The following is a 23,321-nucleotide window of genomic DNA, read 5'->3' as shown; positions in this document are numbered from 1 at the left end:
CTAAACCACAATTATAAAAACACACACACATGCAACAACAACAGCCACAACACTCCTCTATATAAATCAATTAAAACTCACTCTCAGCCATTTAAGGAGTTTACCAAAAGACTTATGGGTTTTTAACAATCACTGGCAATGATGTCAAAAAATATATTAAAACACAAACACACAGTTCTGGGGTTTGACATTGTGTGAGGTATTTTGATATAAACCTCAAATAAACTCAAAAGCTGAACAAAGGAGAAAAAATTTTGTTCTTTCTTTATTAGAGTAATCTTGCGTGCAAGTTTCACAATGTGATATAAAAGCTTTTAAGGGTTTTGGTTTCCAGAACACAGAGTCCAAACAGTGAAATACTGACGCAGACAATCTCTTTCCTACATACTGTACAAAAGTGCACACATACAGAGTCACAGATCACTGGTTATTTGTCATTTAACAGGAGTGTTTCATCCAGGAACAGTAATTGCAGCCAGTCCCTGAGGTAACCTGCGGTTTAGTGCTCTACAATGGTGGCAGATGATCTCAATGAGTCATACATCCAAAGAAATTTGGAGTCCTTTCTCTCTCTTTTATAACATATCCTGTTTACACCTAGTGTTTTAATCTGTCTCTTTTGTCCACTTACCACCACTTCCGTCCTGATTTCTTCGAGGGGAAGGTCAGGTCTATAGGTGGGTAAATGTATGGACTTTTTCAGATCTTTTAATCTAATAGTCTAAATAAGCTCACACAATTTACATGTGAACACGGAAGGAGACAACTGAAAACATACAGATTGCAGCAGCTTTCATTAGCCGCATTTGCCAAATGCTGTGGAAATCAGGAATGGTAAGAGAACATTGTGCTTGGTAGGTTTTTCGTCTTTAAACCAAACTTAGGTCTTCAGCAGACAGTTTAAATCCCGCCCGGCTAGTGCACTTCACGTAATGTTTACGCATTAGGTCAGTTGTCAGACAGTAGGCGGTCTTTTGTGGTTGTCCAAATGTATTCGACCACATGAACGTTTACACTACGAAAGCAATCCGGTCAAATGCGTTTCGACTACCTCTGGTAAGTGGTCGAAAGTGGACATGCTCAAAACATTTTAGACATCATTTGCACCTGTATTTTGCATCATCCACTTGTGACTGGATTGACGTAAACGCTCCTTAATACGGGGTTTTAGTAGAGATGGGAATCATTTAATACTTCTGAGAAAGAAAATGTTACACAGCCTTTTTAGTGGTGGAATAAAGGCAATCCAATTACTAAACATAAAAATATATTAAAGGGTTAGTTCACCCAAAAATTAAAATTCTGTCATTTATTACTGACCCTCATGCCGTTCCACATCCGTAAGACCTTCGTTAATCTTCAGAACACAAATTAAGATATTTTAGTTGAAATCCGATGGCTCAGTGAGGCCTCCATAGGGAGCAATGGACACTTCCTCTCTCAAGATCCATAAAGGTACTAAAAACATATTTAAATCGGTTCATGTGAGTACAGTGGTTCAATATTAATATTATAAACTGACGAGAATATTTTTGGAGCGCCAAAAAAACAAAATAACGACTTATTTAGTGATGGCCGATTTCCAAACACTGCTTCAGGAAGCATCGGAGCACAAATGAATCAGTGTGTCGAATCTGCTGTTCGGAGCGCTAAAGTCACATGATTTCAGCCGTTGGCAGTTTGACACGTGATCTGAATCATGATTCGACACTGATTCATTTGTGCTCCGAATCTTCATGAAGCAGTGTTTTGAAATCGGCCAATCACGTTTTTTTGTTTTTTTGGCGCTCCAAAAATATTCTCGTCGCTTTATAATATTAATATTGAACCACTGTACTCACATGAACTGATTTAAATATGTTTTTAGTACCTTTATGGATCTTGAGAGAGGAAGTGTCCATTGCTCCCTATGAAGACCTCACGGAGCCAACGGATTTCAACTAAAATATCTTAATTTGTGTTCTGAAGATTAACAAAGGTCTTACAGGTGTGGAACGGCATGAGGATGAGTAATAAATGACAGAATTTTCATTTTTGGGTGAACTAACCCTTTAAACAAAAACAAAATATTGAATCCATTTATTTTTATAAGCTACTACTGACAATAATCATAATGTTCTATTATCAACACCGCTACTGAATCTACAGCACAAAACAAACAGCATTTACACATTTATTTTTTAATACTTTGTGGTTCCTCTAATTAAGTGAAAAAAGCATTTGCAAACATTTTACAAAATATTTATTCTTGACATCTTGTGAACATGGTCAATGATGAAATATGCTTAGCCTCAAATAAAGCTCTGATGTGCCTTTAGAGAGTGTGAATTTAGTGTGCGTTAAGGGCACTGAGCTTTGGCATTTATCTGGGACAGTCTTGTGCACTCACTTCCTGCAATGTGTACATGCTCTCAAGTGGTCAAGACTGCAAGTGTGGGTATTCCCACTGTCAGAGTATATTAGTATGGCGTTCCATCTTGATTATGGAAGAACGGAAAGAAAGAGGGCAAGAAATGTTACCAAATTTTACGTGCTGTAAAAACCATCTCCTCCTAAGTGAAAGTGTATGTCTCACAAACATACACAATAGGGTATGGAGCAAATTAATACACAAGTATTCTGGGCTCTCCCCCATAAATACTCTTTTCTGTTAAAATAACAGTTCACAATCACCAGTATAATGGCATCAAACTTGACAAAATTATGACACTACACAGTTGGCAAGAATTCCCACTCTAACACACAAACAGTTGTGGTCATCCCCAGAGTGACAGTAAGAGGCTGTACGAATGCCAGTAAATGTGTAACAGAACTAAAAATGTAGTGTTGGTGTCAGAGCACATGACGTAGTTACAAGCAAGGGCTCAGGTTTTGTCTGGTTAGAGCAGGTCAGTTGTAACTTCACCATCTGCTGACAAATCATATTTCTGCATTAAGATGAATGGGAATGCTAATGAATGCTTTCTCCAGGTATTATAGGCTTCCTACAACACAGAGACACATGTGATAAAGATATAGTCCTGTTCAGCTGATGCATGTTTCCTACAAGCCCTATGATCTTTAAATCTTTTAGCTTATAATCACATCTGTGTTTGCATGATCAATGAGAAAAGAGTTGAGAAAGACTAAACAAATGCAAACCAGAGTTTACAGGGTGTGTTGGAATTGCAGTGACATGCTGTAGAAACAGCACAGAAAATTTATTCCTTTCCTCTTTCTCTTAAACTTTTTCTTACATCAGTAGGCTTTCTACACAGTGGCATGCCACCAACTTTTTAAACAAACCATTAATAACACACACATGCTTGATGGCATCTGGCTGCCTTTTAGATTTTCGCTTATTGGTAATGAAGTGAATGTAAATGGAAGGAGGGAGAGGGCTTGTGTTAGAGCCGACTGGGCCGTTTGCCTTAAGGATTGCGTTTATTCTCATTTTTGTCTAAAGGGGTGTGTGTCTGTATGTGATTAAGAGACAAAGAAAGAGAAAGATAAAAAGATAGAAAGTGAGAAAGTATATATAAATATGTAACAGATGAATACATAACTCTCGGGAGGAACCATGTCCGCATAGAAAGTTAATCATGTTCTCCGCTCTAGTGTAGACAGAAACATTAATAATATATAACTTGTACGTACTTTATCACGCACGTTTGTGTGTGTGTGTGTGTGTGATCAGTATCAGGTTGATCTTTTGGGGGCTTCGGGCTGATTCTGTCAACAGTTGCGTAGTGGAACTAATTGATTACTGGCTGGTGCAGTGAGCAGCAGGAGAGAGCGTTCACAGAGTTGAACATCGACAGGAAGATCTCATGCTGTCTTCCCCAGGCACTGAGATACTCTGCTCTCTCCCTCTCTCTCTCTCAAACACACACACACACACACACACACACACACACACACACACACACACACACACACACACACACACACACACACACAAAGCACTGTCCTTCTCAGATAACAAATTTAATATAGAGTATGTCAACATTTCACAGCAGGTTAAGTCTTAAACAATCTAAGACATCCCAAATTCACTGAATGCATTCATTATCGTGCATAAAATGCACTTACACCACTCTGTTTTACACTATATACACTATCCTTCAAAGATTATTTGAACTTTTTGATAAGTCAACCCTGAGATAAGTTATTTGATGTTATTTGATCAAAAATACAGTAAAAACAGTAATATTGTGAAACATTATTACAATTAAAATAACTGTTTTCTATTTGAATATATTTTCAAATGTAATTTATTTCTGTGATTCTGAATTTTCAGCATCATTACTCCAGTCTTCAGTTCACATGATCCTTCAGCAATCATTCTAATATGCTGATTTAGTGCACAAGAAATATTTCTTATTAAGGTGATGATACACAGGGCAACTTTTTGAGCAATCTTGCCAAGTGATGTCGATCACTTTCACATTTTAGATCGAAATGTGTTGCCCATTCTCAATCGGAAAGTGCCCAAGCAACATCGCTCGGCAAAACTGCCCGGCATCATTGCTCAAAAAGTTGCCCTGTGTATCATCATCTTTAGCAAAGACTTTATATATAGGATGGTGCACTCCTATTACTTATGAATGAGAGAAAGTGCAACACCCAATATGGCAAATAACTAAATAACTCCCTCAATACGGATTCAGCTCATGATGTTGGAGTGTGCAGAACGGGAATCTGGACAAAGGATTATTATCTTATTCCCCAAACGTCTGTTTGTGCTATTTAATAGTTTTGATGACTTTACTAATATAATAAAATGTAGAGAAAAAAGAATTAGTGCATGCGTCCAAACATTTGACAGGTAGCATATGCATGTTTATATACGTAATTCTCTGTAGTATCATAGTATCTGCTCTGTTTCCTCTAATTTTCTCATTCTGTCTCTGCCTGTCTGTCTTCATTTGTCACACACACTCATGTTACTGCAGGGCAAATCCAGCTACACCAGCTCTTACTGGTAAACTCATAAAAACCCCTCATCCCCCTCAAACCCAGTTTTTCTTTTTTCTCAGCGTTCCTTTTGTCAGTCTCATTCTTTCAGTCTCTCTGTCTTCTCCTGCTCCCTGGCCTCTCTTGATCCCCTCACTCCCCAAAGCAAGAATCAGAACGTGAGGGTTTAGATAAACCCCTCTGGACAGCAGCCATGAGAGTCACTGCCTTCCCCTCTGTACACACACACACACACAATGAGACTCCAGCAGCTAGACAAAACACCGTTTTATGGCTACACAACTCGTTTACACATTCAGCAAGAAAGAATGAAAGATTCTTTCTCACACAATCTATATGACAGTGGGTGAAATTCATTCTGTCCACAACATTCCTCCTTTTATTTACCTCCATTTATTCTTTACTTTCTCTGACACCTTTCTTCTTGGCCCTTTATTACCCTGATCCCTTTTAGCAGACATGTTTCCATATGTTAAGAGTGTGTCCATTTAGTGTGTGTACAGAGGGCAGCTGTATTTGTGCAATGTGCTTGAGACCATTACAGCTGCAATTAAGTGTGCATGTGTTCGTGTGACGGCTCCCAGAGCAGTCATCAGCTCAGGGGTTAAAAAAATCAAATCATAGTTTAAGTGACCAGCAGCTGTTGTGGTCGTTATCAGTGCATGCGATCACGTCCAGGGTTTGAGACCTAATTGCGGTGAGCTGCGAACTCAACGCAGGAGGAAACCGCCACAATGCTGCATTGTTCTGTCATGTTACACCACAAACTCTTGACTGACTCCACAAGGATGGAGGGAATGTATGTTTTCATTAAAATTCCACCTGCATCCATTTTACACGTCACAAACACTGTACTCTAGTATGTATAATATGCCTGTATGATCTCTATGTGCATTTGCGCTAAACCGTCAACCTGAAGTGAATTTCCTCAATAGGTTTCAGCTTTGCCCACCATTTTTTCACACACCATATTTTCTCTGTTCTCCACTTGGACCTACACACAATCAGTGTATCAGTACATTTCCATTGCAAGTTTGATTTCAGTTAGGACTTAAACTCTAATTTGTCTTTTAAACTGTCATTTACTGTAAATGCTTTAGTCAGAATGAAATTGTATTGTTTTGTTAAGTCGATCTAAAAGGTGTGTTGAAGTCAGAAGTGGAAAAGATCATATTTATGAGGTTTTTTTCATATTTATGCACATTTACACACACCACCTTGTAATTACAAGAGCGAAAATCTGAGTCTGCATGGATTGCACAGATTCGCTCGTCACTCTTTGCGAAATTTTCGGGTATTTCGGATATTTTGAAAAACCTACTTTTGTGAACCAATCCAATCGGAACCAAACCAGAGTTACAATTTCGATTCACAGTCCCTAAGGGCTGCCAAAACGTTTGAAGTGGGTAGAGCCACTAAAATGGCTATAACTAATGAATGAAATATTTTCACCAAACTCTACACACATATGTAAGAGCTCATCCTGTGGTCGTATGAAAAAGGACCACTTGGAGGCGCTATAACATGGAAAAAAATTAAAATTGGCTATAAATTCAAAAGAAATCGGCCACCGGGAGATGCCTTCACATGTGCATTAAGGATTGTTTATCACGCGATTTTTCGCACACGCCCATGACATTGAACTCCTCATTCTGAGCAACTTTGCATCCATTTTGCAAACTAGTCCTAGGTTTTTGGCTCAACTCGATAACTGTTAAAAAGCTTTATAAACCATATATTTCCTATGAAAAATTACCTGTATTGGCTGTAAATGGTCTTTTTCATCTATGATCGAGATGGTTACAGGCTTGCTAATTAAAACATACCTTTTTATGCATGTGCTCAAAGGCCTGATAATTGCTGCTCGCAGCTATATATTTTTAAAATTTACTAGCTAAGTTGCATGTAAAAATTGTGAAAGTATTGTACTATTATGATAAAATATATAATTCAGTTTACAGCACCTTCATAAATTTAATAAAAATATAAGCAAAAACACACCTGATGCACTTTCTTTATTCATCATTTTCTAGAAGTAGAATTAAATTAATTTAATCTTGTACATCGCCATCTTGCTCCGACCAAAGTATTGGAACGCACCTGGTGTCGTAATTATGACTTCCCACTTGTAAATACGACCTTCCCAGGAGGACCTGAATGCACCATTACAGACCTACAGTAGATAATCCAATTGTAACTCGCCTTTGTTCGGCATGTATACTTGGGACTACAATTGGTCTCAAGTTTAAGAGCTTGCTTTGAAAGAAGTGTATTTATAATGCTTCAAATATTAAATTACACATTGTGAAGATTGCATCAACTACACAAAAACTGTACTTTATCAGTATATGAAAGATAAGGCATACACCCTTCATAGGTCTACCCTTGAACATGGATTATTTAAAGGTGCTATGAGATCTTTTTTTTCTGGCATGGCAGAAAAAATCCTAGGAAAAAGGAAAAAGTCCTAGGAAAAAGTCACGCAGGTACTTTGTTTTGCCAACCAAAAGACTTTAAAGCACTTTCTGCCACTCAATCATTGTGCACATTCATAGAGCAGCCCATTTATGATCGTTGAAGCTAAATGCCATATTCAGCTTCATAAGCAACTGTTATAGGTGGTTGTTAGTTTGTGGTGGGAGAATGGATATTTTTCCGACATGCTGCTGTTCTCCTGATACGTCTCTGATTACAATATTCTGAATGGCACAACTGTATCTTTGTAATCTGGCTTTTGGTAAGAGGAAGCATTCAGTCACTAGTCTGGCAGTTTCAGTTCAAACATCACTCACAGCACCTTTAATATTTAGAGCAATTCCTAATCTAGAACCGCAATCTCATGGGAGAATTTCACAACATCCATCTTACAGACATGAAACTCTGTGGCCAGCTCTCTCAAACAAACGGTTCCAGAGAGCTGGGAATATTTAGGGAGTGAGAGAACGTGAACGAAACAGAAGAATCATCAAACATTCTTTTAGTGACAGATTCTTTAGCCAGACCTTACAAACCCTCCACAAACATCTGGGCAACACTACAAAAATAAACTCATTAATTCATTCATGTAAACTAAACCAAACACATATCCGCCCACCTCTGCGTCTCTGTGTTCAGCCGTAAAAGAGAAAAGTGTGTCAGTATGCGTATATGAATGCACACGGGTGTGAAAGTGAGGGAGGGAAAACTGTGTCTCCTCCTAAATCAGCACACACAACTGACCCAACAAAGAACCCCACAGATCCGCACACACACACTTACTGCCCAGCTGCTGGCATATACAGGCCATCCCTCATTTCCCATTCAAAACATAACATGCTCCCCCCAGACCAATCCATACAGCTCTGACAGCTTGCTTGCTTTAGCCTTTTTGGTTGACAGAATGATCAACATGCATTCTGAGACCCGTCAGTTGAGAAAATCTTAATATATGTAGTCCAACTGGACGGATCTCTAGGCTAATCATTATCAAAGTTAATAGCGCATCCATGGAGAAGAATACAGGCCGATTACATGCAATCAGAGCTCCGCGCAGGGACTGGGTGCGCATTAGATGACCGCATTAAACTCTGCACAGATGCGCTCCAGTCACGCACTCACACCGCTGGAGGGAAACTGGACACTCGACTCAGCTTAAAATCATTAATGAAAAAAACTTTTGAGGCACTGATAAACAATTTATACAAACTACTGCTTCACATTCCTGTTGCCACCATAAACCTTGTTCCTTGTACCCTGCAGCTAATTTAGGGTTAAGCAAAGTTTCTCTTAAAGGATTAGTTCACTTTCAAATAAAATTTTCCTGATAATTTACTCACCCCTATGTCATCCAAGGTGTTCATGTCTTTCTTTCGTCAGTCGAAAAGAAATTAAGGTTTTTGATGAAAACATTCCAGGATTTTTCTCCATATAGTGGACTTCGTTTCAGTGCAGCGATCATTTCACTAGATAAGACCCTTATTCCTCGTCTGGTATCGTTTAAAGCCCCTTGAAGCTGCAATGAAACTGTAATTTTGACCTTCAACCGTTCGGGCTCCATTGAAGTCCACTATAAGGAGAATAATCCTGGAATGTTTTCATCAAAAACCTTAATTTCTTTTCAACTGAAGAAAGAAAGACATGGACATCTTGGATGACATGGGGGTGAGTAAATTATCAGGAAATTTTATTTGAAAGTAAACTAATCCTTTAAAGGCATAGTTCATCCAAAAATAAAATTCTATTATTTGCTCACCCTTATGTCATTCTAAACCCGTATGACTTTTTTCTTCCATGGAACACATACACATACACACACAAATTGTTAGGAACTGATAGCCTCAGTCACCATTCACATTCATTGCAACTTTTTTCCATTAAATTAACTTTGACTGAAGACTGAAGCTGTACATCTAAAGGTGCGGTGCATTAGTGAAATTTTGCAGGAAAAAAAAGGTAAATTGTATGAAGCACAACACAGAATGTCACTTTTTAAACCAAGCTGCTTTCTGATTTCTTTCGCCCTTGCGCGAAATTCACAATCGAGTGTATTCCTATGGAAATTACTGGATTCCGCACGTGAATTTGCTGACTGCACCTTAAAGGGTTATTTCACCCAAAAATGAAAATAATGTAATTTATTACTCACCCTCATGTCGTTCTACACCTTCGTTCATCTTCGGAACACAAATTAAGATATTTTGATTAAATCCGATGGCTCAGTGAGGCCTCTATAGACAGAAATGCCATTGAAAATCTCAAGATCCATAAAGATACTAAAAATATATTTAAAACATTTTGTGTGAGTTCAGTGGTTCTACCTTAATATTATAAACCGACGAGAATATTTTCTGTGTGCCGAAAAAAATAAAAATAACGACTTTTCAACAAAACACTGCTTCGGAGCTTTATGAATCGAATCAGTGATTCAGATCTCCTATCAAACGGCTAAACTGCTGAAATCACGTGTCTTTGGTGCTCCGAATCACAGATTTGATTTGTAAAGCTCCGAAGCAGTGTTTTGAAATTGGCCCATCACTATATTGTCATTTTGTTTTTTGGCACACAAAAAGTATTCTCGTCGCTTTATATTAAGGTAGAACCACTGAACTCACATGACCTGTCTGTTTTAAATATCCGATATCCATCGGATTTAATCAAAATATCTTAATTTGTGTTCTTACGGGTGTAGAACAACATGAGGGTGAGTAATAAATGACACTATTTTCATTTTTGGGTGAATTAACCCTTTAATACCTCATTTTGTGTTCACTGGAAGAAATAAAGTCATATGAAATGAGGGTGAGTGATGACAGAATTTTCATTTTTTATGAACTATCCCTTTAATAATTTCAAAGCTGCAGCGTCTAATCTAACAACAGAGTTAAAACATCTCAAACTCCCTCAGGCCACTGCAACATTCTCCTTGCACTCTATAAATCCGGTAATAGAGAGGCAAAGTGTGATAAAAAGCGCTAACTGTCTCGCGCACCGCGGAGAGTCTGACCGCGGGGAGGTGAGCGCGCGCCAGGAGAGCTAGAGGCATTACGATCCCGGAGTTTTGGATAACAGCTGAAACAGTAGCCCGGGGTCCTGACGTAGCTTTTTCCCACAGTTTAAAAAAGACCAGCCACAACATCTCTAGAGAAGCTCACTGCCATGCAAAGAAGGAAACGGCATTGCAAAAGAGTTGAAGGGCGCTTCGATTTGAATCTGATAAGGTCACAGAGGGACTGTGCGCAATGTGCAAAGCAGGATGTGTGGAAAGCCATATAAATGCGAAAAGCGACATGGGAAACAGCTTACTGGAAACATTGTTCAGTACAGGTCACTTCATACACTCTAAGAAAACTGCCTTAGAAACGAGTAATTTGAATTATACCAATTATGAAAATAGAACCAAGTAAAAAATAAAGACATTATTTGTGACAAAAAAGGTTGATGTAAACAATGATGTTAAACGTTGAAATTTTAGTGTTAGCCTAAACAGTATTTCCACTGTGCAATATAATCGTATGCTCTATTTAAATTCATATTTATGTAGTTATTTTCCACATAGCAACTCGTATGTGCATTCTGTATACACGTCTGGTTTGAGTTATGCTGTTATATATACGAGTACTGGAGCTTCTGTTACAATTTCACTGTGTGAGAGCATACTTCGCAACGAACCCTTTTCTGATTCTGACTGCTAATAAAAGTGCCATTGCCTACTGTAACCATTCGCACCTGTATGTAGACTAATTCACATAACCTACACGATGAACCGAGGGATGGCGACATTAACCTTAACACTCAAACTGTTCAAATAAACAATCATTAATCTAGCTAGGCTCCTTTAAGCACTGGACCGTGTTATCTCCTCACAGTAGCCGAGTAAATCTTAACCAGGTCATTTTACATCTGTTCATTAGATATTTGGCTTTGTGTTCCATTTTGATGAATAAATAAAAATAGGCTTATTAAAAGTTAAACGCATTCAAATAAATATGATGTGAGTAATTTACCTTTGTATGACAGGCGAAGACGCGGCACATTCAGTTTAGTGCTGGTACCGAAAGACAGGATCACCGTCACTAAAACCAGAACCGGTAATTCCATGTTGAATGGACCACTTTCAATGAAACTTTCTTTGTGTTTTACTCTAACTGTAATAAAGACTCAGGGCTGTTTCCCTTTATACAAGTTTGAACGAAAACCAGACACAAAAGATGTTGGACATCCACAGCTGGACCCGAGTGGTGAGATCCAGGTCTCAGGTTAAGCTCGAGCCGCTCGCATATGCCCCTGTGCGCTATTTCCCACACAGCTCCAGTTCAAGTGCGCAAGTCTCTCTCTCTCTCTCTCTCTCTCTCTCTCTCTCTCTCGCTCGTAGTCCTTGTAGAAGTCCGTTCGTTCAGTCCTGAGAAACACCCTTCCCTCCTCTCAGCGTCTCGAGAGCGAAACGGTACTCGCCTGTCACTCGCGTTCACTTCCTCTTTTTGCTCGCTAGTGGTATCAATCAAGGTTTCTCATAACTATTATTATTTTTAAGTATATTCTTTAAACAACGTTTCATTGAAGTTCGAGAGCTAAACTGATTCTTGATTTCGCGTGAGGAGGTTACCATAGCAACAGCAGGCGGCACGAGCGCTTCCCATTCGGCTGCTCGAGGCAAACTTCAGAAGATTAGGCTACACCTTAAAAATAACCGCAAAATATCTTTAGTGTTACATCTCTAGAGGAACGCCACTGGGAGAAATACAAAACACTGACTTGGAAAATTATGTAGACTACACTGGAGAGAGATGATGATTCATAAATCATGCTAGCTTAAAAAAAGTTTAACGCTTAAAGAGATAGTTCACCCAAAAATTAAAATTTCGTTCCAATTAAACCCATAAGACTTAATCTTCGAAACACAAATCGAGATATTTTTAATGAAAGCTGAGGAGTTTCTGTTATTTCCATTAAAAGTCCAGGCAACCAAAACTTAAAAGATCCTAAAAGGTTATAAAGGTTTTATCCAAGTCTTGTAAACTTTTATTTACATCTAAACAGTGATGAACACCGTAGTCATGTGTCACGCTAGAACAAGCCTCATTGGTTCTTGCGCATAACGCATTAATTTTTAACTTTCCATGTTTACCTAATATGATGTCCCTATATGTAGCCTATGTGTCAATCATTGTTCAAAGCCTATATTAAATCTGTATATCACATAAAGTTATTTAATCTCTTTACAAGATTTGGGTTCAACCACTCGATTCATATGGATGTTTTTGTTTTGTTTTTTACGTCATTTTTATGACCTTTTTGGATCTTTTAAGATTTCTGGACTTTCTATGGAGGGACATAAACCTCTAAGATTTCATTAAAATATCTTAATTTGAATTTTGAAAATTAACCAAAGTCTTATGGGGTTGGAACAATTATGAGGGTGAGTGACAGAAGTTTCATTTTAGCTTGGATATTAGCATGAAATTACATATGCTAGTAGCCTTATGTGTTACCTTGCATGTTAGCTGGTTTTATGATTTCTAGCAGGATTTTACATGATTTCTATCGCCATTTCCTGGTTTAAGCTGGTCTTGATGATGAATCAGATGGACTACCAGCTTGTGTGGCCAAGATCATCCAGGTACACCTCCATCAAGCTGACAAACCAATTAACATGTTCCAAAACCATCTTAAGCTGATAGAAAATTATTTTTCTTCTATAACTTTTGTCACTTGTCATAGTAAGAAATGGCTTTTATTATTTAAACTTCAGGAAAACCTTTTTACTAAAAAGATATAATCACTGTTTCACTTTCGCTGGTGATGTGACCCACTGTACCTGGAAAAAAAAAACTGTTCAAGTAAAATGCAGAGCCTAATTTATTTAAAAGTCCATTATCACATTAAATATTGTTTCAATAAATTAACATTTAGGAGGATTGTGGCATCATAAATATTTCAAAGATGTAAAGTACTTCTTTCTAGTATTTTGAATGTTTGTACAGTGAAAGAAAAAGTTATTTCAACTTTCTTGCAGTAACCACAAATTAATTTGTCTTTGGTCTATACACTCACTCAGTCTGCCCATTTGAGCTTGGATGTTTTGTTTGGAGAATTCTATTTTGACTCCAGAATATATAGCCTAAGGCTACATTCCATCTCTCCCTTGATCTGACACTTGGCACTATTGTTGCGGCTTGAGGATTTTAATTAACTCGAGGGTTGCATTGGGGAGGTGGTTTCAAAAAGTGTCTTTTGTAAAACATGTTTTTCTGCCAGGTGGTGGGGGGAGGGGGTGTCCCTAAACTCTGGGAGTGTTTAGACGCTGCGGGATCTTTTGATCAGGACAATCAAACGGCAAAAATGTCGACGTCATTGGTGCATGATGTCAGCATACCACTTCCAGAGCGGTTACTGTCATAGCAACGGGTGATTGGAAATGACCAGGGAAAGGGAAAGGAAAAGAGAAAGAGAGAGAGAGAGAGAGAGAGAGAGAAAGTATATAATATAGGGAGAAACTTTGGACACAGTATGACTGTTTGCCAAGTGCAAACTGTCTGGAGTACTAGAACCTCTTTTAACAGACTTTTAGTTTATTGTCTAGGACATTTCGTAGTTAAAGTCTGCAAGGAGTACTCCGTCATTCCATGTCCAAACACAGCAGTTCACGTCTAAATATACAGAAGGATTCAGGCAATGATTTAGACTGACAGCCAGTGTGTTGGTGGGCCAAGAGAACAAATTTAAGATGGTGCATGAGCGTTTCTATAGGTTTAGCTTCTCCACTTCTTTCTTAGCCTTATCTAGATGTTTTAGTATGTAGACCAGTGATGCTTCTGTATGCATGTACTTTTCTTTATCACTTACATTTTCTACATACAAATATTAGTGTGTGTGTGTGTGTGTGTGTGTACACACACACAGAGATGATGGCAGAGTTTCTCATATACTCAGTTTGATTTAATTACCATTTACCAATTATCATTTAAAGGTGCCCTAGAACCCCTTTTCAAAAGATGTAATATAAGTCTAAGGTGTCCCCTGAACGTGTCTGTGAAGTTTCAGCTCAAAATACCCCATAGATTTTTTTAAATTAATTTTGTTTACTGCCTATTTTGAGCCATTATTACATATGCACCGATTAAGCGTGCGGCCCCTTTAAATCTCCCGCTGCCCCGCAAGCTCTCAACTGCCTTAAACAGCAAACACAAAGTTCACACAGCTAATATAACCCTCAAAATGGATTTTTACAAAATGTTCATCATGCATACATCGATTCCTGTAAGTATAGTATTTATTGGGATGTTTGCATTTGATTCTGAATGAGTTTAAGGCTGTGCTCCGTGGCTAACGGCTAATGCTACACTGTTGGAGAGATTTATAAAGAATGAAGTTGTGTTTATGAATTATACAGACTGCAAGTGTTTAAAAATGAAAATAGCGACGGCTCTTGTCTCCGTGAATACAGTAATAAACGATGGTAACTTTAACCACATTTAACAGTACATTAGCAACATGCTAACGAAACATTTAGAAAGACAATTTACAAATATCACTAAAAATATCATGATATCATGGATCATGTCAGTTATTATTGCTCCATCTGCCATTTTTCGCTATTGTTCTTGCTTGCTTACCTAGTCTGTTGATTCAGCTGTGCACATCCAGACGTCCTGTCCTTGTGTAATGCCTCGATCATGGGCTGGCATATGCAAATATTGGGGTCATACATATTAATGATCCCGACTGTTACGTAACAGTTGAGATTCGCCTGTTCTTTGGAGGTCGTTTAAACAAATGAGATTTATATAAGAAAGAGGAAACAATGGAATTTGAGACTCACTGTATGTCATTTCTATGTACTGAACTCTTGTTATTCAACTATGCCGAGGTAAATTCAATTTTTGAATCTAGGGCACCTTTAAATTAGTAAAACTAATGCAAAGTGTTTGTGAATCTGATAAAGATGACAAACAAAATCTCAAATACCCTCATATCTTTGAACTTACCTAAAAGTTTGATGGTTTCAGACCAATGAAACAGAAGATAGAGAAGAGGACTAGAATGAAAATACTAGAAAAGCGACAAGTTGTTTCACCAAAGAGTGTGTGTGAACCACCTGCTAGACAGATGAAATGTGAGGTAACACCAAATCCCTGCTGGGGCTTGACCTTTAACCCTATGAAGAGGAAAGAGGTCAATTATAGAAAGTCTTGATTGTACTGTGACCTCTGACACAGCACTCATTTTCCTCTCTTCCTTTGCTCTTTTTCTCATTAGTCTTATTTTCTGTTTGAGGATATTCCAGTGTACATGTCATCCCACCCTTTCCTGACTTCAAGCTATTTCTCTCAGACCAACAACAGCTAAGACAATGAGTAAGCATGCATGGAAGCACATGCACACACACTAATTCATAAACAATTCACTGCTAGCTTGCTACATACACACATATTTATATATATATTTTGTGTATATATACATATTGTGTGCATGTGTTTCTAGTGTTGGACATGATGACAGATAGATTAACAGTGGAAGTCTCCAGAATAGGGTGAATTTATGGCATATGGCTGGTTACACAAGAACCTGAACCTTCCCTGGTCAGTAAAAAAAATTAATGAACAGATTCAAACCCAAAACAGCAGTGCAATTACACCCTGAATTGTGCATCCTGGCTTATATTTCTGAATATATTCATATTTAAGCCTGTATGTAGAATGTATTTGAGTGTTTGGGCTTGTTATTATTTGAATTCTTATCTTCTCTGAATTTAAGGAGGTAATTTGATAACATGGAACACTTTTGAATAAATGTGATTACTGATAAGGCTCTGATAACACGCACTCACTAGGCCTCCTTCCAGCTTGTTGTCAGGAAAGGGCGTGATGCTTCGCAGCAATTGGTCAAGCATGATAGGATCATGACCCTGACATAGATGATCATGGTGACATTGTCATTGACCGTGACTCATGACCTTTAACCTCCTGTGCATTCTGACTACATTTATTTGTTTGCCCTCAAAACCCTGGTGCTCATAAATCATAACTGTCACAACAGTGTGTGTGTTTAGAGATAATTGTGTGGCTTTGAATGGCTTGTTTGCAGGTGTGTGAATGTAGGTTTCTGAGAAAAATGGGTTAGCATAAATATTTAAGTTTGTGCACATAAATGGCCCTGTGTTTAGTCTGCTGGACCATGAATGCATGGTTTGTAGATGTGTTTTTAATGTGATAACAGCTGAATATTAGAGATTCATGTTTACAGTTGTGAAACAGGCCAATTACTCATCAAAAGCTACCAGTAGGCTGCAGAGCACGAACACACAAACACAACAGTCACAGCTGAAAATGCTTATGAAAATAATACTTAAAGGGATAGTTCACCCAAAAATAAAAATTTGATGTTTATCTGCCTACCACCAGGGCATCCAAGATGTAGGTGACTTTGTTTCTTCAGCAGAACACAAATGATGATTTTTAACTCCAACCGTTGTGGTCTGTCAGTTGTATAATGCATGGCAATGGTAACAAAATGAAAGTAAAAAAACATGCATAGACAATTCCAAATTAACCCCTGCGGCTCGTGACGACACATTGATGTCCTCCTAAGACACAAAACGATCGGTTTGTGCAAGAAACTTTTTACCTCTAATACACCATGTCCAACTACCTTGAGCGCGCACAGCATCTGATGCGTGAGGTGTGTACGCGCTCTTGCGTAGGTTACGCAATCGCCGGAAGTGATCTCTCTCACGTATGTCACTCATTGTTTACACAGTTCACACACATTGTAGGTACGACGGCTAAGACATTTATAATGTTACAAAAGATTTCGATTTCAATTAAATGCTGCTCTTTTCAACTTTCTATAAGTCAAAATGCATCATGGTTTCCACAAAAATATTGAGCAGTACAACTGTTTTCAACACTGATAATAATAAGAAATGTTTCTGATAACACATACACTGTTAGCCCGGATAAGTTGAATTTACTTAAAAAAAATTTGAGGATACTGGTTGCCCTAAAAAAAATTAAGTAATGATTAAGTAATGTGAACTTAATAATTTAACTTAAAATGTTTTGTAATATTAATTACTTTGTAGTTATTACACATATTATATTTAAGTTCAATGTACTAAGCAAGTTAACTTGCCACCAATCAAAATTCATCCATGCCTCCCATCATGCATTGCTGCATGAGTAAATTATGAGCTGAATTCTTTATTCTCACTACTTAAATTTTGCTGTTTTTCTGTGACTTTTTAGTAGCTTGTTTTCTAATGTTCAGAGTTGATCTGTTTATCAGAATATGTTGCTTGTATATGCTTGAATATGTTGCAGAATATGATTCTTGATGTCTGTGTGTGCCTAAAATACATATATTTTTTTGTGAAAAGGACAACTTTTAAAAAAAAAAAATTGTATTGTAAAGTTGATCTTGTGCTGTAGAATCACAGTGCTGCTGTAATCAATAATGTAAATCTAACTCAGAGATTGGGCTCTAAATGTGTTCAGTGATTCAGATCAAATAATGATTATGTGAAAACATAATCAACACCACCGGATCATCTTTTAACTTTGCTTGTCTGGTTGGTTTTAATGCAGTTAAAACTGCCCAAACAAAATCTAATATTAAAAAGTCAAGGGTCAAGAGCTCAACTAAAACAAACCCTGACCTCGATGATGGTAACTTAAAAATTGTGATTTTCTCCTTTGGTGAAAAACTATAAAAAAGGTAAATGTTTGGAAAAAATGTCTGTAGAACAGCCAAAACAAATGTTCCAACTGCTCATCAACAGCTCCTTGAATTCACACACACCACGACAAAATGGCGTCATTACCTGCCGCAAACCAGTGTGTAGGAGGCGTGGTCAGGAGAAAAACTTCATAATTTAAGTGCATTTAACTTACATTTATTAACACATTCAAATACACCCACAAATTAGTAGAATATACTTATATTTTATAAGTAATGCAACCAAACAATACTTAAATATTTTAAGTATATTGTAATTATATTTTTAAGTAAATATAAAATCCGGGCTAAGAGTGTACAATAAGGTTCATTAGTTAACATTAGTTAACATGAACTAATAATGAACTGCATTTCTACAGCATTTATTAATCTTTGTTAATGTTAATTTCAACATTTACTGATACATTATTAAAATATTGTTGACATTATTTAATGCACTGTGAACTAACATGAACAAACAATGAACAACTGTATTTTCATTAACTAATGTTAACGAAGATTAGTAAATACAGTAACAAATATATTGCTCATGGTTAGTTGTAAGTTTATGTAAGTTACATTAACTGATGTTTAACTAATGAACCTTATTGTGAAGTGTTTCTTTAGCAGCAAATCACTGAAGACTGGAGTAATGCTGCTGAAAATTCAGATTTACCATCACAGGAATAAATGATATTTTAAAAACTGTATTTTAAATTGTAATAATATTCCACATTATTACTGTTGACTTGATTTTTGAGCAAATAAGTGTAGCCTTGGTCAGCAAAACAGATTACTGATCCCAAACTTTTGAATGCTAGTGTGATAGATGTGATCATGCTTCCAAACATGTGAGAGTAAGCACTTTGAACTTCTTTCCTCTTTTCATCCTTCATTCTGTTTTTCGTTTATCCCTGTCCCTTTGCTATAACCATCCACAGAACAGAGTCCAGAGCCACCTGCTCAGTTTGAACAGAAATTAGTGACTGAAAGGATGAAAAGGTTTGCTTTGCCTCCTCCCCAGCCTGTTTCCTCCCTCTATTCCCTGGCTTTATTTCAGTTCTGTTTTGTGGTTGATCCGGTTACTGTGTTTTGGCTTTTGGGGGGCCTCTGGAGTCTGTATCAGCATCAGCAATTCTGCAGTCTTAACTGTTAACACAGCTAAAGTTTGTGTGAAAAAGGTTTTAGTATCTGAATAGCTCTCTCATGTCAACCCTCTAAAACCATATGGCATCTATCCACAGAACAAAAAAGAAGAAAACTAAAGAAGAAAACTGTTTTCCATGCAGTTACAATGAAAGCTTTCTAAATTGACACAAAAGCACCATAAAAAAGTCATAAAAGTGGTCCATACTATATTCAAAGTCTTTTGAAGGTATACAATAGCTTTGAGTAACAAAATTTACAGTAAGTCATTAAAGGGATATTTCACCCAAAAATGAAAATTGTCATCATTCACTCTCCCTCATGTCCAGAATGACTTACTTTCTCTTGTGGAACATAAAAAAGACATTTTAGGAAATGTCTTTTTTTGTTCATACAATGGAAGCCAAAGGCCACCAAAACTGTTTCCTTACAAACAATTATTATTAAAATATCTTCTATTGTGTTTTACAGAAGAAAGAAAATCATACCGTTATTGTGACAGAATTTTTATTCTGGGGTAAACTATCCCTTTAACAAGTCAATAAACTACAGATATTTAAACACTAAATTAAAACAAGATTCATATGTGTGTGTGTGTGTGTGTTTGTGTGTGTGTGTGTGTGTGTGTGTGTGTGTGTGTGTGTGTGTGTCATGACAGAATGTGCATTTCATGTGTGTTTAGGGTGTGTCCGAATCATTAACTTAATCACTTAATCACCCCACAGTTCAGCAACATAACAAATGAATCACATTGATTTATATCTCCACTAAAAGCCATTGCAGATGTCCACCGAGAGGAAATCTGTATGTTTGTGGGTGTGTTCATGGGAATGCCACATAAAATGGTGATATATGCCTCAGTGTATGGATGTATACAGCACAGCCATTGAATAAAGCTGGTCTACGGTATTTTAATTTGAGCACACTAAATAAACATTTGAAGATCATGAAGAGAACGTTTGGCTGTGTTTGTGTGCGTCCATCTGTGTGTGAGGAAATGAGGGCGTTATAAAGCTTATAGACAATCATGAGGGTTTTATGAGGCTCTGCTACTCTGTCTGAACCCAATGAAGACCAGACCTCACCTTAATCCTGCTTTTATTTTATATAAATACCTTTCTCTCAGCTTTCTCCTATTTAAACCACTGAGATTTATTTTAGATAAGTGTTTGATTCCCAAACCTCCTCTAAAGAAACCCACTTGCCCCCAATAAACCTCTAAACCTTCTCAAAACTCCACAAACTTACTCAAAAAGACCCTTAATAATGATCCAAACTTCGATCTACCCCACGTACTGTATACCTGCTGCCAAACCCACTCACCAGAACCCCAGACCACCTCCTCCAAAAGAGTCCCATTCCTTTTTCCATTTACTTTTATATTTTATTCACTTTGATTATTGTCATATGGATTTGAGGGCTTCTAAAGAGAGCAATACAATTCAGGCTGGAATTTGGCCGCAAAACAAGAAACTAATGACCACTAACGCTTTATTCACATGACATTTAATGCTTTGTTTTTCTTTCTAATTGGCGGCTGACGCACAATGTACGGACACAGAACTTTTTACTATACAAAAGTTACAACCCGAAAGTTAGCATCATACTGGTTCCCACAACAAAAACCCAGTAAGATTTTTCATTGACTTTTAGATAATTTCAGAAAATAAGCTTTGTGAGCATTGATTCTTAATAATAAGCTTATTACTGATAATCTTCAGAAATGAAGAACTTTTATTAATTTTGTAGCCTAAATATAGTCTGCACAAGTAAAAAGCTACAGTTAAAGACCACCATTAACTTTCCGAAAACTCTTACAATCTTTATTTAAAATGTACAAGTTGGAAAGCTTGAGTTGGAATAGTTTGCAAGAGCTTGAGTAAAAACACAACAATGCTGTAAAGAAAGACTAGTGAGTTTGCTCAGCATGATGACATCTAATGTGCCTGAAAGCTTCTAGTCAATACACACAGTTTAAAAAAAAAAAAAATGGGGTATTACTGATGTACTTTATGTCATAGAATAAAACATGAAGTATGTTGAGGTTGTGTAAACCACAGACCTTATTTCAGGCATTTAACCAAAAACTCCAATGACTTTGGGACAATGCATTGAGCTTATCACAATGCATTCTGGGAAGCATACATATGATGCTGACATAAAATTTGGGTAAAACAAGCTATTTTATGAGGTATTGTAATTAAATTGTTGTCATGTCATTCCAAACCTGTTCTACTTGCTTTTTTTCTCTGTGGAACAGAAGAGAAGATATTTTGATGTTTCAGATATTTTTGTCCATACAATTAAAAGTCAATGGGGTTCAAAATTACATTGCCCCCTATTGACTTTCACTGTATAAAAAACACTGGGACATTTTTAAAAATATTTTCTTATGTGTTCCAGAGAAAAATAAAATTCATACTGGTTTGGTACGATATGAAGGTAAGAAAATGATGGCAGAATGTTTTAAATAACATAAGGACACCATGCCTCTCTCTTCCAAATAAATATACACAGTCACTCCCTAACCTGTGTGCACAGGTCCACTATAAGTCTGTTTCCTGTCAAGAATCTGGGCGCTATGCCTTAACGTCTCAATGGAAATACCAGTGCACTTTCTACAAAGCCTTCTGGACACACACACACAGCCTCGGGCTAATTTCCCATTTCCATATGGCGCCTGGTCCTAATCCCTCAGTGTGACTTTAAGGCAATAGGTCCCATAGGTAAACGCACACATATACACACATACAGAACCATGTCATATACACAGTCAGTCATCCACCAACACAAAGACGTAATTTATACGTTGGACCCGCATAGTTAAAGTATTGGCAGTTTTGTTTATAGATTAGAGCTGAAATGGTCTTTGTGCTTCCTGGACATTTACTGCCAATTACCACCAATTACCCTCTCAAACCAGCCACAGCAGGGACTTTATAGTCGGACACATGAACACACACTGAGTCTATTAGATGCACTCACACATACATTAGTGTATGGCTACTATCCAAAAAACACAGGCTTCTTAAAATCAGCAAGATATTAAGTATTATTAAAACGTATTAACGTTTCTAAACCTATATGACTACATACAAATCTCAACACAAATGAACAACACACTTTTTATTTGTGCACACACACTCATAATAGGCAAGAACGGACACATACACACACTCTCAACGCAGTCCAGGGTCCAGACTCCCCAGAGATGAGCAGATTAGCCAGAGCCAAAACCACTAATCCACACATGTACAAAATATACACACTTGCCCTGCTTAAAAAGCTAATAAGCAAAACATTCTGATTGGTTCAGTTGCTGGACTACAATCACCACCGAAATCCACAGAACCACAAACAGCCAATCGTTTCACAACTTAATGAGGATCCACTAACAAGGGTCGTGGGGTCAAAGGTTAAAACCACATAACCTCCTCAAGAGGAATTGTGTTACCTGTGGACAAAGGGTGAGCGAAAAAGAGGGATGAGAGAAAGACAAAACCAGTGCTATCAAAGTGTGATAAATCAAACGCAAAACTCATGACATTTCACTGCACCGCCAAGACTGAAGAAATTATTCCAATGCACTATATTTACCATTGTAAGTGACATGCGGTACTGTATGTTTAATATAAAAGCTATTTATCTTGCTGTGTACAACACATATGGACCATCCACATTCACACACACTTTTAATTTTTGGCATGGACCCAGACAAAATCTGGCATTTCTATCGGCAGCCATTGATCAAAATGATCTTTTACATGGCAATGGCCCAGCAATCACAATCACTATGTGGCGATGACCCAGCAACATTCCAGCAATCATCTGGCAGCTGACCAATAAGCATCAGGAGGTTGGCACAGCATCATTGGCGTTCACCTTGGAACCAGTGACCTTTAAACTTTCACATTAAAGATATTTTTCCATGAAGAAAATCCCAGACTCATACTGAGTGAAGGAGACAGACAAACTCTATGGGGACATTCCATAGACATAATGATTTTTATACTGTACAAATTGTATAT

At 37.4% G+C, this 23,321-nt stretch overlaps 1 protein-coding gene across 1 annotated transcript in view; it reads right to left on the bottom strand.

Moving 5' to 3' along the window:
* Positions 1-12,123, bottom strand: part of sema3bl (sema domain, immunoglobulin domain (Ig), short basic domain, secreted, (semaphorin) 3bl) — a 34,054-nt gene extending 21,931 nt beyond the window's left edge. The window contains exon 1 of the mRNA XM_048210012.1: positions 11,439-12,123. Coding sequence (XP_048065969.1) covers positions 11,439-11,532 — 94 coding nt within the window. The 5' untranslated portion in view covers positions 11,533-12,123. The remainder of the gene's footprint in view (positions 1-11,438) is intronic.
* Positions 12,124-23,321: the final 11,198 nt, after the last annotated feature.

Source organism: Megalobrama amblycephala, linkage group LG12, assembly GCF_018812025.1.
Source record: "Megalobrama amblycephala isolate DHTTF-2021 linkage group LG12, ASM1881202v1, whole genome shotgun sequence".
Lineage (NCBI taxonomy): Eukaryota > Metazoa > Chordata > Actinopteri > Cypriniformes > Xenocyprididae > Megalobrama > Megalobrama amblycephala.
The sequence above is the reverse complement of the archived record's forward strand: the minus strand, read 5'-3'. Positions and strand labels throughout refer to the sequence as shown.